Genomic DNA, 15,828 nt, shown 5'->3' with positions numbered 1-15,828 from the left:
GACACTGCAGTGCCACTCCTAGATGGGCCCGGTGTTTGTGTCGGCCTCTAGGGTCGCTTATCTTACTCACACAGCTACCTCGGTGCAAATTTTAGGACTAAAAATAATATTGTGAGGTGTGAGGTATTCAGAATAGACTGAAAATGAGTGGAAATTATGGTTTTTGAGGTTAATAATACTTTGGGATCAAAATGACCCCCAAATTCTATGATTTAAGCTGTTTTTTAGGGTTTTTTGAAAAAAACACCCGAATCCAAAACACACCCGAATCCGACAAAAAAAATTCGGTGAGGTTTTGCCAAAACGCGGTCGAACCCAAAACACGGCCGCGGAACCGAACCCAAAACCAAAACACAAAACCCGAAAAATTTCAAGTGCACATCTCTACTTTATGTTGTTTCGTGTAATTTTTATTTTGTTTGGAGGAGTTGTAAAATAAAAGATAATAACTGTACCAGTCAGTTGGTTTAGTGAACATTTAGCATAGCTGCATTTGTCTGTACTAGGGAGTGGTTATTCATCACTATTATTTTTGTAGCTTTCACATGAGATGCCATTAGTGTTGCCACCTGTCTGGTGTTTTAACAACCTGGCAGGTAAAACTGATGCCTGTGTTATTATTAAAGCCATTCAGATGTGTCCTTTTACACTGTTGCTTTAGTCGCATCAAAAAAGTCTCTCTCGAAATTCCCTCTCGGCGTCCAGGTCCAAGGTGACTTGGCTACATGAGTGTCTTTCTTTGTCAATATGTGCGTCTTAGTTGTAAAATAAATACATTGGAGACAAAACTGCATTATTAGATTGCGCTGATGAATTTGATATGCAACATTTGCACATCTTTGTGCGACTTAGGCGGTAATTCTGAGTTGATCGCAGCAGGAACTTTGTTAGCAGCTGGGCAAAACCATGGCCCTCATTCCGAGTTGATCGGTCGCAAGGCGAATTTAGCAGAGTTACACACGCTAAGCCGCCGCCTACTGGGAGTGAATCTTAGCTTCTTAAAATTGCGACCGATGTATGCGCAATATTGCGATTACTAACTACTTAGCAGTTTCAGAGTAGCTTCAGACTTACTCTGCCTGTGCGATCAGTTCAGTGCTTGTCGTTCCTGTTTGACGTCACAAACACACCCAGCGTTCGCCCAGGCACTCCCACCGTTTCTCCGGCCACTCCTGCGTTTTTCCCGGAAACGGTAGCGTTTTCAGCCACACGCCCCTGAAACGCCGTGTTTCCGCCCAGTAACACCCATTTCCTGTCAATCACATTACGATCGCCGGAGCGAAGAAAAAGCCGTGAGTAAAAATACTTTCTTCATAGTAAAGTTACTTGGCGCAGTCGCAGTGCGAACTTTGCGCATGCGTACTAAGCGGATTTTCACTGCGATGCGATGAAAAATACCGAGCGAACAACTCGGAATGAGGGCCCATGTGCACTGCAGGGGAGGCAGATATAACATGTGCAGAGAGAGATAGATTTGGGTGTGGTGAGTTCAATCTGCAATCTAAATTGCAGTGTAAAAATAAAGCAGCCAGTATTTACCCTGCACAGAAACAAAATAACCCACCCACATCTAACTCTTTCTGCACATGTTATATCTGCCTCCCCTGCAGTGCACATGGTTTTGCCCAACTGCTAAAAAATTTCCTGCTGCTATCAACTTGGAATTACCCCCCTAGTCTAAATCTGTGCAAAAAGGAGCTAATCTGAGATTTTGTACGTGTGTAAAACTAACATCTCTAGTACACTAAGGGAAGTATTCAGTTAGGGTCGGAAGTTTCGACAGGCCGGAATGACGGCACTTTCCACCGATAATCTGAACTTTTCCACATTTCAATATTCAATTGAAATGCCATTTTTCCGCCCTGTCGAAAATTCCGACAAGTCGAAAAACATATGGATGAGCGAAATCTCTGCTCATCCATGTGTATTCATCTCCGCCGCGGTCGAAATGGGTCCATTTTCGACCATTCATTCTCGTCCATAAGAGAGGGCGGAAATGAATGGTCGGAGACAGAGGTGAAACTTGCGGAAATGGAGCACAATGTAATAGTGCAGTTTTGGATCCTTGGTGTTGGAGAGGATCCGACACTAATTGAATATCCCTCGAATAGAGGTTTTTCGCTGATAAGGTGCATAATTGAAAGAAAAATATGGTACACAACTCCTCTCGGAGCGTCTCAGTCACACCGGGGGGGTATATTTACTAAAGGTCGATTTTGTTTGGTTTTGTTCAATGTTAAATCGATTTTAATTGATGTTGGGCGTCCAAGGTTAAAACACACAGTTACTAGCAGGTCATTCTTTATATTAATTTTTAAATGTTAGTAAATGTGTGTTTGCACCCTGGAAGCCCAACATCGATTAAAATCGATTAAACATCGATCCAACATCGAACAAAAACAAACAAAATTGACCGTTAATAAATATACCCCCGGGTGTCTAAAGTCACATGGCATAAAGATGCTAGGTATATTGAGGACACATCTGTAATAGTGAGAGGAAGATCACTATTTTTCCAGGAATAGGGGGAACATTTACATACAGTAGCAGCATTTTATAAGTAGCCGCATATTCAGCAACTTGATTTAAAAGGGCAATAATATTAAATACAAAACCAGATATGCTTTGTATATAATTGTATAAACCCCCCTTAAATCCAGCAACTGAACCCACTGAAGATGTGACTTTGGAAATCTATGCTTAGTAAATTTACCCCCAGGTGTCTATCTTGGGCGCCACTTGAATGATGAATGCCTTGGCCAACAAATAAGGCCTCACATAGAGAAAAATGATTAATGCCATATTCAATTCTTACAATTTTATAGCATTTAACTTTTAATTCTGATATTTTACAGTGTTCTTATGTAATCATGTGCTTTGCAAGCCACTGGTAACTCAAACAGATATAACTTCACAGGTATTGCTGGCACACCGGTGACATTCAATGAGAATGGTGATGCTCCAGGTCGCTATGAGATCTACCAGTACCAGATCCATAATGGAACTCCTGAATACAGAGTGATTGGACAATGGGCAGATCATCTCTACTTCAAAGTAAGTAAAAATATGATAAATGAATTGACTAGTTCTCTCTTGTACTGGTTCCCTTGACATGAAAAAATTCTTATATTGATAAATTACTAGAAAGTAATGGAGAGAGAATCATCAAGGACAGTGAAATGTGGCGAATATTTTTCTTCATTTACTTTTACTTCTGCCCTGTTACTTTGTTTAAAATGTGTACATTTGTAAATCTTGTTTTATTCTTTGTTTCATTCCTATGTTTATTCTTGTTGTCTTCTCTTCAAGATTGATCGTATGCACTGGCCAGGCATCTCCTATTCATCTTCCCACTTTCCTCAGATCCCATCCTCTGTCTGCAGCCAGCCTTGCCTGCCAGGTGAGCGGAAGAAGGTGGTGAAAGGAATGCCCTGTTGTTGGCATTGTGAAAAATGTGAAGGTTATCAGTACCAGCTTGATGCCTACACCTGCAAGAGATGTCCAATCCACATGAGACCAAATTCCAACCACACATTCTGCATCCCCATTCCTGTCATCAAACTTGAATGGAGTTCTCCATGGGCTGTAGTGCCCTTACTCCTTGCTGTTCTGGGCATTATGGCAACTCTGATAGTGGTTGGCACCTTCATGCGATATAATGACACTCCAATTGTTAAGGCTTCTGGTCGTGAGCTAAGTTATGTCCTTCTCACTGGTATTTTCTTGTGTTATGTCAATACTTTCATTATGGTGGCCCAGCCAGGCTATGGAACCTGCTCGCTGAGAAGGGTCTTTTTGGGACTGGGAATGAGTATTAGCTATGCTGCTCTCCTCACTAAAACCAATCGCATCTATCGTATTTTTGAGCAGGGTAACAGATCAGTAAGTGCTCCACGATATATCAGCCCATCATCTCAGTTGGTGATCACTGCCAGCCTTTCCTCTGTCCAACTACTGGGTGTGCTTGTATGGTTCTTTGTGGACCCATCCCGGCCTATGGTGGACTATGAAAACCAGCGCACACCAGACCCCCAGCTTGCACGAGGGGTGCTCAAGTGTGACATCTCAGACCTTTCCCTTATCTGTCTTCTTGGCTACAGCATGCTACTCATGGTTACCTGCACTGTTTATGCCATCAAAACCCGTGGGGTTCCTGAGACATTTAATGAGGCAAAGCCTATTGGTTTTACCATGTACACAACTTGCATTGTCTGGCTGGCCTTCATCCCAATATTCTTTGGCACTGCTCAGTCTGCTGAAAAGGTAAAGAGGAGAAGATTACAATTTATAATTATATGCATGATTCAAATGTTACAATTGTGGAGCATGGGAATAACAAGCATGTAATCAGTGTGGTTATGTCAATGTGGATCATGTGGATTTCTTTTTGACTTTCATTTTAATTCATTTTAATATCATAGTGCATCAGAAGGGATTTATTGTGCTAATCATTATGTTCCAGGTATATATGATTCAGCATATGAGGTTTTCACCAGCAGCTCAGAATGGTTATGCATGTATTGTTTCCAAGTGTGTACTGTAGTTACTGTATTGTACTCTGTAGTCAGTCAGTGTGTATGACAAAGGTATGAATGACATTGCGTTCATCTGGATTATGGCTGTGGTTTCATTTGATGATAAAGAACACTGTGTACAAAGTCAGTTTATTCATCTGTATCAAAGCTTTGGAGACCATTCATCACTTGCATAAAAAGTGCAGTCTTTTTGTATGTGACCTTCACTACAATATATACAAATACAAAGCTGCATTGATTTGGATACCAATATTAATGTAACACTACTTTTCTCTGATGATAATAACTCTATACCAGTCATCATAGTAGCAGTAAAGGATCTGCAAGAATTATCTAAGTGAAACTATAAAGGTACAGTATTGAGTAGAAGGAAAGTTCTCACTTAAAACATACTGTACTCCTAAACACTAAGCATCCTACACCCAAATACTGCACACTATAACACACGTCACCATGGGCCACAACTACTGTAGTGGTATCTTTGGCTTTGTATCACCGGTATTCATCAATACAGTACAACAATTTTCATTACATAAAAAAACAAAAGAATGCCCATCACTCTACAACAAATTAAATATAAATAAAAATGTACATATTTTGCGCACAATATAGCTATATTGTGTAAGGTCACCTGCTAACATCAAGGCATCTTTTGTTGGTGATGTTATCCAAAGCATTTGCATATTTAGTTTATTGGGGAGTGTTCTATTTTCAGCTGATTGATAACGTTCAAATGTTTGATTCATGTTTTCTTGAATGCAGCTTAATAATAGAAACATATAACTGATATCAACTTTTTTTGACAAATAATTATAAAAATGTATCTCTTTCCACTGTATTTATTACTAGTTGTAGCAAAATATTGGTGATCATACAGTCTTAATAATTATTAATTGTATAGCAGCTTTTAACAAATGAAATATAATGAATGTGCCTATACTGTATGAGAACATGTATATAGCCTTCTGAACGGTTGTGCCATAAGTTTCTCTGATTTTTAAGATTTAACAGAAATATAAGGGATCGATTCAATTAGCTGCGACAACTCACCTTGCCCCCTTAACAGCCGGATCTTGCCCTGGATTTTTGTATGCAACCAGATGGGGCTGTGAACAAAAATCTGCAAGTCCATAGGTATTGTAAGTACTTATGCTGTGAGGGGACTTGCGGTTATTTGAATTGACCTTTAAGGGGGGAATTATTTCATAGTGATGTGCCGCTGGACATTACTGCCATGTCAGGCTGTGCACATCACTGTATATTATTGTGGAAAGTCTCTGATAGATATATAATAGTATAAATAATTAGCAAAGACACTGTTCATGGAGCGTCTTTTCCCCAGTGTTCCAGAGACCATCTAGCCATTGCTGTAAATTAAAAAAAGGTGAAAAAAAAATGAAAATTACATTTGCACCACCATTCTGTCTCGTATCCTGACATAAATGTCACCATTGTCTATAAGCAAGTGATCATCATGTAGATGCTGCCAAATGTATTTAAAGGATATAGGGGTATATTCAATTAAGGTCGAAACTGCTATCTTGTCGAAAAGACGTCAGTTTTCGACTTTTTCAGGTCGGAAGGGGTTCCGACCTATTCAGTCCCCAGCTATTCCGCAGATTCACGTACTATTCGACAAGTCGAATTCTCTGACTTGTCGAATAGTACGTGAATCTGCGGAATAGCTGCGGATTCACGTGCTTCTGAGGGAAACGGGGCCAAATTCGACAGGTTTTGGCCCCGTTTCCGACCATCTCAGTTTGACTTAAAAAAGAGTCGAACTGAGATGAGGGACCTGAGAGAAGGTGAGGGAGGAGAGCCGCGGGCAGACGGGGGACAGCAGCGCTACAGTGCAGCGCTGCAGGAGGATGTGGCACAGCCGCCGCTCACGGCAACGTCCACCCGGCTCCCGCAAGCGAGGTTTTGCTTGCTGGAGCCGGGTGGACGCTGCCGTGAGGTCTGGCGGCTGTGCCACATCCTCTTGCAGCGCTGCTGTCCACATCTGCCCGTGGCTGTCCCTGGTCTCCTCGCTGGTCTCCCCCCTCTCTGGTCCCTCATCTCAATTCGACTTTTTTAAAGTTGAATTGAGGATGGGCATTGAATAGCCCTTGTTGGATCCATTCCGGCAAATGCATGTCGGTATGGATCCAACCTCAATTGAATATACCCCATAGTCATTTTCATGAAAGGTATTCAGTGGTGACAATGGCTGTGGCAGCATCTTAGAGTCTCATTTCGTCCATTAAAATACATACAGCTCTTTTTTTCCCAATTATTGGGCCATAAAGTGACCTATAGTATGCTCTGAAAAATGTGGATGAGGACAGTTCCCCAGCTATCAATTGAACTTTGCATTAAGAAAACATTTGTTTATTAATATAGTTATCAATCCATCTGTGTAATCTATTTATTATTATCCCATACACAATTTTCTTTGAGAAAAGCAAAAGAGCAATATAGCCATAGTTACACATAGTAGAGAAACAAATGTACCTTAAGGTACAAACTGAATATGGTTTAACAAGCATGTATTCAGGCAGTTATAGAAGTGCAAAGTGAATGCATATACTGGCCAGCCATAACATTAAAACCACTGACAGGTGAAGTGAATAACATTGATTATCGCATTACAATGGTAATTGACATACTGTATTAGGCAGCAAATGAACATTCAGTTTTTGAAGTTAATGTGTTGTTAGGAAAAATGGGCAAGTGTAATGAACTGAATGGCTTTGACAAGGGACAAATTGTGATGGCTAGACAGCTGGGTCAGAATATCTCCAAAAGGGTAGGTCTTGTGGAATGTTCCCAGTACACAGTGGTTAGCATCTGCAAAAAATGAAACAGCAGCAGGATCACTAGTGCCGAAAGCTCATTGATGTGTGAGGAGCGAAGGCTTGCCTCTTTAGTCCTATCCCACAGAAGGGCTATAGTAGCACAAATTGCTGAAAAGTTAATGCTGCTATTGATGGATACTGTAGGTATCAGAACATACAGTGCATTGCAGCTTGCTGAGTATGTGGCTTCATAGTCGCAGACCCGTAAGAGTACCCATGTTGAGCCCTGTCCACTGCCCAAAGTGCCTTTAATGGGCACATGAGCATTAGAACTGGACCATGGAGCAATGAAAGAAAGTGGCCTGGTCTGATGAATCATGTTTTCTCTTACATCATGTGGACAGCCAGGGGCATGTGCTGCATTTACCTGTTAAGAAATGACACCAGGATGCACTATGGGAATAAGAAAAGCTAGCAGAGGCATTTTTATGCTCTGGCCAATGCTCTGCTTGGAAATCTTGAGTTCTGGCATTCATGTGCATGTTACTTTGACACATACCACATACCTAAACATTGTTGCAGACCAGCTACACCCTCTTCATGGCAATAGTATTTCACAATGAGTGGTCTCTGTCAGCAGGATAATGTGCCCTGACACTCTTCAAAAAATGTTCCGTAATAGTTTGAGGAACATGACTAAGAGTTCAAGGTGTTGCTTGGCCTCCAAATTCCCCAGATCCTAACCCGATGACAAATCTGTGGTATTTGCTGGAAAAACAAGTCCGAGCCATGGAGATCCTGGGTCACAACTTACAGGACATAAAGGATCTGCTACTAACATCTTGGTGCCAGATACCACAAGGCACTTTCAGAGGTCCTGTGGAGTCCATGCCTCAATGGGTCAGAGCTGCTTTACATAATATAAGGCAGGTGATGTTAATGTTATGGCTGTTCGGTGTGTATATAAACAGAGTAATAATAATAATTGTGATACTGTCCTATTCTAAGCGTTATAAACTAATACCCACCATGGTGTGTATTACTTTGTAATGCTTAGTAAAGAGAAGTATCACAAAAAATGTTAATAAAAAAATACGTGATTTAAAAAAAAAAATGATCACAAGTATGCTTTGGGTCCAAACATTGCTATTTGCTACCAATGCATTTTTAATTCAGTTATTTGCAATAACTGCTTTCCTAGGTAGATAAATCCACTGTCAGATGTTCAGAATATCCATGCTTTAGCATGGGCAACTTCATTAGGACATCAGTCATTTGGGTTTAATCACCTGTGCTAATGTGGGGGTATCCTTAAAACATGGATGTCGGGAGCTTGATTACTGGAGTGGTTCTCCTCTTGTCACTTCAAATTCTTGAGTTTGACGAGACAGTTAGAAAAAGCTTCATATGTTTTTGGATATATACACGGTCGATTCACATTATTATGACCACCAGATAATAGCCAGTAACCGCAGCATGGACAGCAGCAAGATGTTCTCTGAACTGTCATTTTAGACACATGTCTGGTAGCCCCCAGGGTTCATTTTGACGGTGAGCTGCTCCACTGTCCCTCGGCCCTCGTGCACCTTTGTAGCCGGCGTTTACCTCTCACATCAGTGGCACGTAGTACACTGCAGTTTCCACATCAGTTATTCGCAATGATGCCATTTGTCCACTCACGATACACCTTCACCACAGCAGCACGCAAATAGTTCACAAACTGCGCTGTTTCACCCCTGGCTCGAAAGCCGATAATCATCCCTTTTTGAAACTTGGATAATTTGCCCCTTTTACCCATGACAGCAATGAGTCATATGTGTGCAGTCGGCCTATCGTGCACCTTATATACCCACCAAGACAGAGCACGACACATGACGTACTTTATGGGCTATGCGCTGCCAACGTTGAATGTAGGAGGTGGCCATAATAATGTGACTTGTCCGTGTATATGCACATTCATTTTCTTACCTCAGATATGCCTTTTTCCATCTTACATCAAACATGTCTAGCCTTTGCCTTCCTAAATGTCATAATAAAATGTAATATATGACTGTCATCATATATACCTTTAGAATATCATGACAATGCATGGCTGTCTCTACAGATGTGTGATGTCTAGCTGTGGTAGTATTTGTACCATACTGGTTTTATTACCAAGGCTCTGACTTTTTCTGCTCACTCCTAATCTTGTTCATAGATGCATATCCAGACCACCACGCTTACCATATCAGTGAGTTTGAGTGCCTCGGTGTCCTTAGGTATGCTGTACATGCCCAAGGTCTACGTTATCCTTTTCCACCCAGAATTGAATGTGCCCAAACGCAAAAGAAGCCTAAAGGCTGTTGTCACCGCCGCAACAATGAGCAACAAGTTCACACAAAAGGGAGGATACAGACCCAATGGTGAGGCCAAGACTGAGCTATGTGACAGCATGGAGACACAAGGTAATTAATATTATTAGGAACCTTTTGTAACTGCACTACAGACCTGATGGTTGTGTTATCAGGTTACTACACTCAGTTATCAAAACCTTCACCTACCTTATAATAACACTGACGTAACACTCTCCTTATTCATGCTAGCCATAGAAATGGAATTAATAATAGTCAATCATCAAGCTACAGCATATTGAAATGGAAAAAAAAGGTTACAAGAACGTCAAATCATCAAAGCCATAGCTAGAGACCTGTGACTAAGAGGGTAATAAGGATTAGCCTATCTACCGAGAAATAAAAGGCACTGATTTGTCGTTGTCTCTAGGTCACATTTCTTTTGAATAAACAGCTGTATATCAATAGCTCCCCCAACCCCTCCTGGTGCCGACGCTGAGAAAACACAGCATACAGCTAATGACGCTGTCAGAATTCATCTTCTCATTCACAGGTTCAATATCAAGCGACATCTCCCACAGGCTGCAGCCTTAGACATCACGCAGTAACCTGGGGGGTGTACTCTGCATGTATTCCATACACATTCCACAAAGCTTCATCTACAGAATATGTAACATTCAAGTCACACGCATGATTCCTGGCACAGTGCAGCTTATTTCATCATATTTCTATTTTCAGTGTGTTTATTGCTGCTATAAACTTATACAGTATATGCATAAAACATATATTGCCGTGATTTATACTGCAAATGTTCTCATATTCACCCCTAATGTTTTATATAAGTGTTATATTTTTCAGAAATGCCAATTTTGTTGTGTCTTTTGCTGTCTTACCATCATTTCTCACCTAGTACTAGATTCAGTAGGTAAAGGAGTAAACCAGCAGTATTGTATAACAACAAAACAAAATACAACACTACACTGGGCCTCATTTCCAAAGTGCCACCAGGGCCGGTTCAGGGGCTTTGTGCGCCCCGGGCGACAATAGGGGGCGTGGCTTCGTACAGGGTGTGTGGTCATTTACGCCCCCTGTACAGACTACTGTAGCGCTCTGAAATGATGTGCGGTACGCGATGACGTCATCGCGCACCGCACAGCAAAGGTCCTCTCCACGAAGGGAACTAGACGCTACTAGTTCCCTTCGTGGAGAGGACCTCTGCTGTGCGGTGCGCGATGACGTCATCGCCCACCGCACAGTAAAGGTCCTCTCCACGAAGGGAAACTAGACTCGTAGCGTCTAGTTTCCCTTCACAGCGGCCAGCGGCAGCGGGGGGCACAGCAGCAGCGGATCTTGCCCTGGTGCGGCGCCCTCCGGATGGCGCCGGCGCCCTCCGGATGGCGGCGCCCCGGGCAAAAGTCCTGCTTGCCCGTGGCAAGATCCGCTACTGAGTGCCACACATAATCTCTTTGTGCCAGGACTTCCCAGCGCACAGTCATGGTGGGCTGCCGCTCTCCGAAGCATGGCAGAAAGGGCACTAGGAAGAATGTGAGAGTCAGAACAATCTCTGGAGGAGCACTGTGCAAAGGGCACACCACAGTCTGCCATTCTACCAGTGTGGTCACTTTTATTCCAAAACCATAATTAAAATTAACTTTAAGTTTTTCTCCTACAAAACTATTTAACATTCATTTATAGCTTAAATAAAACATGATGTCAGGGCAATTTTGTTTGCACATGAACCTTTTTATTTTATTACTCTGATTTATTACACAGTGAACTGGTGTAAAATTCAAATCATGTGGAAATGGAGCATATAAGGAATGAATACTTAAAATGTGCTATCTCACCCCTTTGTCACATATTAATAATCTTGTAATGCAAAAGGAAATCTTAGTTTTGCCCTATTACAGTACATAAACTTTAGAGATGAGCGCCGGAAATTTTTTGGGTTTTGTGTTTTGGTTTTGGGTTCGGTTCCGCGGCCGTGTTTTGGGTTCGACCGCGTTTTGGCAAAACCTCACCAAATTTTTTTTGTCGGATTCGGGTGTGTTTTGGATTCGGGTGTTTTTTTCAAAAAACCCTAAAAAACAGCTTAAATCATAGAACTTGGGGGTCATTTTGATCCCAAAGTATTATTAACCTCAAAAACCATAATTTACACTCATTTTCAGTCTATTCTGAATACCTCACACCTCACAATATTATTTTTAGTCCTAAAATTTGCACCGAGGTAGCTGTGTGAGTAAGATAAGCGACCCTAGTGGCCGACACAAACACCGGGCCCATCTAGGAGTGGCACTGCAGTGTCACGCAGGATGTCCCTTCCAAAAAACCCTCCCCAAACAGCACATGACGCAAAGAAAAAAAGAGGCGCAATGAGGTAGCTGACTGTGTGAGTAAGATAAGCGACCCTAGTGGCCGACACAAACACCGGGCCCATCTAGGAGTGGCACTGCAGTGTCACGCAGGATGGCCCTTCCAAAAAACCCTCCCCAAACAGCACATGACGCAAAGAAAAAAAGAGGCGCAATGAGGTAGCTGACTGTGTGAGTAAGATAAGCGACCCTAGTGGCCGACACAAACACCGGGCCCATCTAGGAGTGGCACTGCAGTGTCACGCAGGATGTCCCTTCCAAAAAACCCTCCCCAAACAGCACATGACGCAAAGAAAAAAAGAGGCGCAATGAGGTAGCTGACTGTGTGAGTAAGATAAGCGACCCTAGTGGCCGACACAAACACCGGGCCCATCTAGGAGTGGCACTGCAGTGTCACGCAGGATGTCCCTTCCAAAAAACCCTCCCCAAACAGCACATGACGCAAAGAAAAAAAGAGGCGCAATGAGGTAGCTGACTGTGTGAGTAAGATAAGCGACCCTAGTGGCCGACACAAACACCGGGCCCATCTAGGAGTGGCACTGCAGTGTCACGCAGGATGTCCCTTCCAAAAAACCCTCCCCAAACAGCACATGACGCAAAGAAAAAAAGAGGCGCAATGAGGTAGCTGACTGTGTGAGTAAGATAAGCGACCCTAGTGGCCGACACAAACACCGGGCCCATCTAGGAGTGGCACTGCAGTGTCACGCAGGATGTCCCTTCCAAAAAACCCTCCCCAAACAGCACATGACGCAAGAAAAAAAGAGGCGCAATGAGGTAGCTGACTGTGTGAGTAAGATAAGCGACCCTAGTGGCCGACACAAACACCGGGCCCATCTAGGAGTGGCACTGCAGTGTCACGCAGGATGGCCCTTCCAAAAAACCCTCCCCAAACAGCACATGACGCAAAGAAAAAAAGAGGCGCAATGAGGTAGCTGACTGTGTGAGTAAGATAAGCGACCCTAGTGGCCGACACAAACACCGGGCCCATCTAGGAGTGGCACTGCAGTGTCACGCAGGATGTCCCTTCCAAAAAACCCTCCCCAAACAGCACATGACGCAAAGAAAAAAAGAGGCGCAATGAGGTAGCTGACTGTGTGAGTAAGATAAGCGACCCTAGTGGCCGACACAAACACCGGGCCCATCTAGGAGTGGCACTGCAGTGTCACGCAGGATGTCCCTTCCAAAAAACCCTCCCCAAACAGCACATGACGCAAAGAAAAAAAGAGGCGCAATGAGGTAGCTGACTGTGTGAGTAAGATAAGCGACCCTAGTGGCCGACACAAACACCGGGCCCATCTAGGAGTGGCACTGCAGTGTCACGCAGGATGTCCCTTCCAAAAAACCCTCCCTAAACAGCACATGACGCAAAGAAAAAAAGAGGCGCAATGAGGTAGCTGACTGTGTGAGTAAGATAAGCGACCCTAGTGGCCGACACAAACACCGGGCCCATCTAGGAGTGGCACTGCAGTGTCACGCAGGATGGCCCTTCCAAAAAACCCTCCCCAAACAGCACATGACGCAAAGAAAAAGAAAAGAAAAAAGAGGTGCAAGATGGAATTGTCCTTGGGCCCTCCCACCCACCCTTATGTTGTATAAACAGGACATGCACACTTTAACCAACCCATCATTTCAGTGACAGGGTCTGCCACACGACTGTGACTGATATGACGGGTTGGTTTGGACCCCCCCCAAAAAAGAAGCAATTAATCTCTCCTTGCACAAACTGGCTCTACAGAGGCAAGATGTCCACCTCATCATCATCCTCCGATATATCACCGTGTACATCCCCCTCCTCACAGATTATCAATTCGTCCCCACTGGAATCCACCATCTCAGCTCCCTGTGTACTTTGTGGAGGCAATTGCTGCTGGTCAATGTCTCCGCGGAGGAATTGATTATAATTCATTTTAATGAACATCATCTTCTCCACATTTTCTGGATGTAACCTCGTACGCCGATTGCTGACAAGGTGAGCGGCGGCACTAAACACTCTTTCGGAGTACACACTTGTGGGAGGGCAACTTAGGTAGAATAAAGCCAGTTTGTGCAAGGGCCTCCAAATTGCCTCTTTTTCCTGCCAGTATAAGTACGGACTGTGTGACGTGCCTACTTGGATGCGGTCACTCATATAATCCTCCACCATTCTTTCAATGTTGAGAGAATCATATGCAGTGACAGTAGACGACATGTCCGTAATCGTTGTCAGGTCCTTCAGTCCGGACCAGATGTCAGCATCAGCAGTCGCTCCAGACTGCCCTGCATCACCGCCAGCGGGTGGGCTCGGAATTCTGAGCCTTTTCCTCGCACCCCCAGTTGCGGGAGAATGTGAAGGAGGAGATGTTGACAGGTCGCGTTCCGCTTGACTTGACAATTTTCTCACCAGCAGGTCTTTCAACCCCAGCAGACTTGTGTCTGCCGGAAAGAGAGATCCAAGGTAGGCTTTAAATCTAGGATCGAGCACGGTGGCCAAAATGTAGTGCTCTGATTTCAACAGATTGACCACCCGTGAATCCTTGTTAAGCGAATTAAGGGCTCCATCCACAAGTCCCACATGCCTAGCGGAATCGCTCCGTGTTAGCTCCTCCTTCAATGTCTCCAGCTTCTTCTGCAAAAGCCTGATGAGGGGAATGACCTGACTCAGGCTGGCAGTGTCTGAACTGACTTCACGTGTGGCAAGTTCAAAGGGCATCAGAACCTTGTACAACGTTGAAATCATTCTCCACTGCACTTGAGACAGGTGCATTCCACCTCCTATATCGTGCTCAATTGTATAGGCTTGAATGGCCTTTTGCTGCTCCTCCAACCTCTGAAGCATATAGAGGGTTGAATTCCACCTCGTTACCACTTCTTGCTTCAGATGATGGCAGGGCAGGTTCAGTAGTTTTTGGTGGTGCTCCAGTCTTCTGTACGTGGTGCCTGTACGCCGAAAGTGTCCCGCAATTCTTCTGGCCACCGACAGCATCTCTTGCACGCCCCTGTCGTTTTTTTAAAAATTCTGCACCACCAAATTCAAGGTATGTGCAAAACATGGGACGTGCTGGAATTTGCCCATATTTAATGCACACACAATATTTCTGGCATTGTCCGATGCCACAAATCCACAGGAGAGTCCAATTGGGGTAAGCCATTCCGCGATGATCTTCCTCAGTTGCCGTAAGAGGTTTTCAGCTGTGTGCGTATTCTGGAAAGCGGTGATACAAAGCGTAGCCTGCCTAGGAAAGAGTTGGCATATTCGAGATGCTGCTACTGGTGCCGCCGCTGCTGTTCTTGCGGCGGGAGTCCATACATCTACCCAGTGGGCTGTCACAGTCATATAGTCCTGACCCTGCCCTGCTCCACTTGTCCACATGTCCGTGGTTAAGTGGACATTGGGTACAACTGCATTTTTTAGGACACTGGTGAGTCTTTTTCTGACGTCCGTGTACATTCTCGGTATCGCCTGCCTAGAGAAGTGGAACCTAGATGGTATTTGGTAACGGGGGCACACTGCCTCAATAAATTGTCTAGTTCCCTGTGAACTAACGGCGGATACCGGACGCACGTCTAACACCAACATAGTTGTCAAGGCCTCAGTTATCCGCTTTGCAGCAGGATGACTGCTGTGATATTTCATCTTCCTCGCAAAGGACTGTTGGACAGTCAATTGCTTACTGGAAGTAGTACAAGTGGGCTTACGACTTCCCCTCTGGGATGACCATCGACTCCCAGCAGCAACAACAGCAGCGCCAGCAGCAGTAGGCGTTACACGCAAGGATGCATCGGAGGAATCCCAGGCAGGAGAGGACTCGTCAGAATTGCCAGTGACATGGCC

The 15,828-nt window shown here is 44.0% G+C and overlaps 1 protein-coding gene across 2 annotated transcripts in view; it reads left to right on the top strand.

Moving 5' to 3' along the window:
* Window positions 1-15,828, top strand: part of GRM4 (glutamate metabotropic receptor 4) — a 411,766-nt gene that overhangs the window by 319,839 nt on the left and 76,099 nt on the right. For both annotated transcript variants that reach the window (XM_063954853.1, XM_063954854.1), the window contains exons 8-10: window positions 2,918-3,054; window positions 3,310-4,263; window positions 9,510-9,756. In XM_063954853.1, the coding sequence (XP_063810923.1) occupies window positions 2,918-3,054; window positions 3,310-4,263; window positions 9,510-9,756 (1,338 nt within the window). The remainder of the gene's footprint in view (window positions 1-2,917; window positions 3,055-3,309; window positions 4,264-9,509; window positions 9,757-15,828) is intronic.

This window comes from Pseudophryne corroboree, chromosome 2 (assembly GCF_028390025.1).
Source record: "Pseudophryne corroboree isolate aPseCor3 chromosome 2, aPseCor3.hap2, whole genome shotgun sequence".
In the NCBI taxonomy this organism is placed as follows: domain Eukaryota; kingdom Metazoa; phylum Chordata; class Amphibia; order Anura; family Myobatrachidae; genus Pseudophryne; species Pseudophryne corroboree.
The sequence above is the reverse complement of the archived record's forward strand: the minus strand, read 5'-3'. Positions and strand labels throughout refer to the sequence as shown.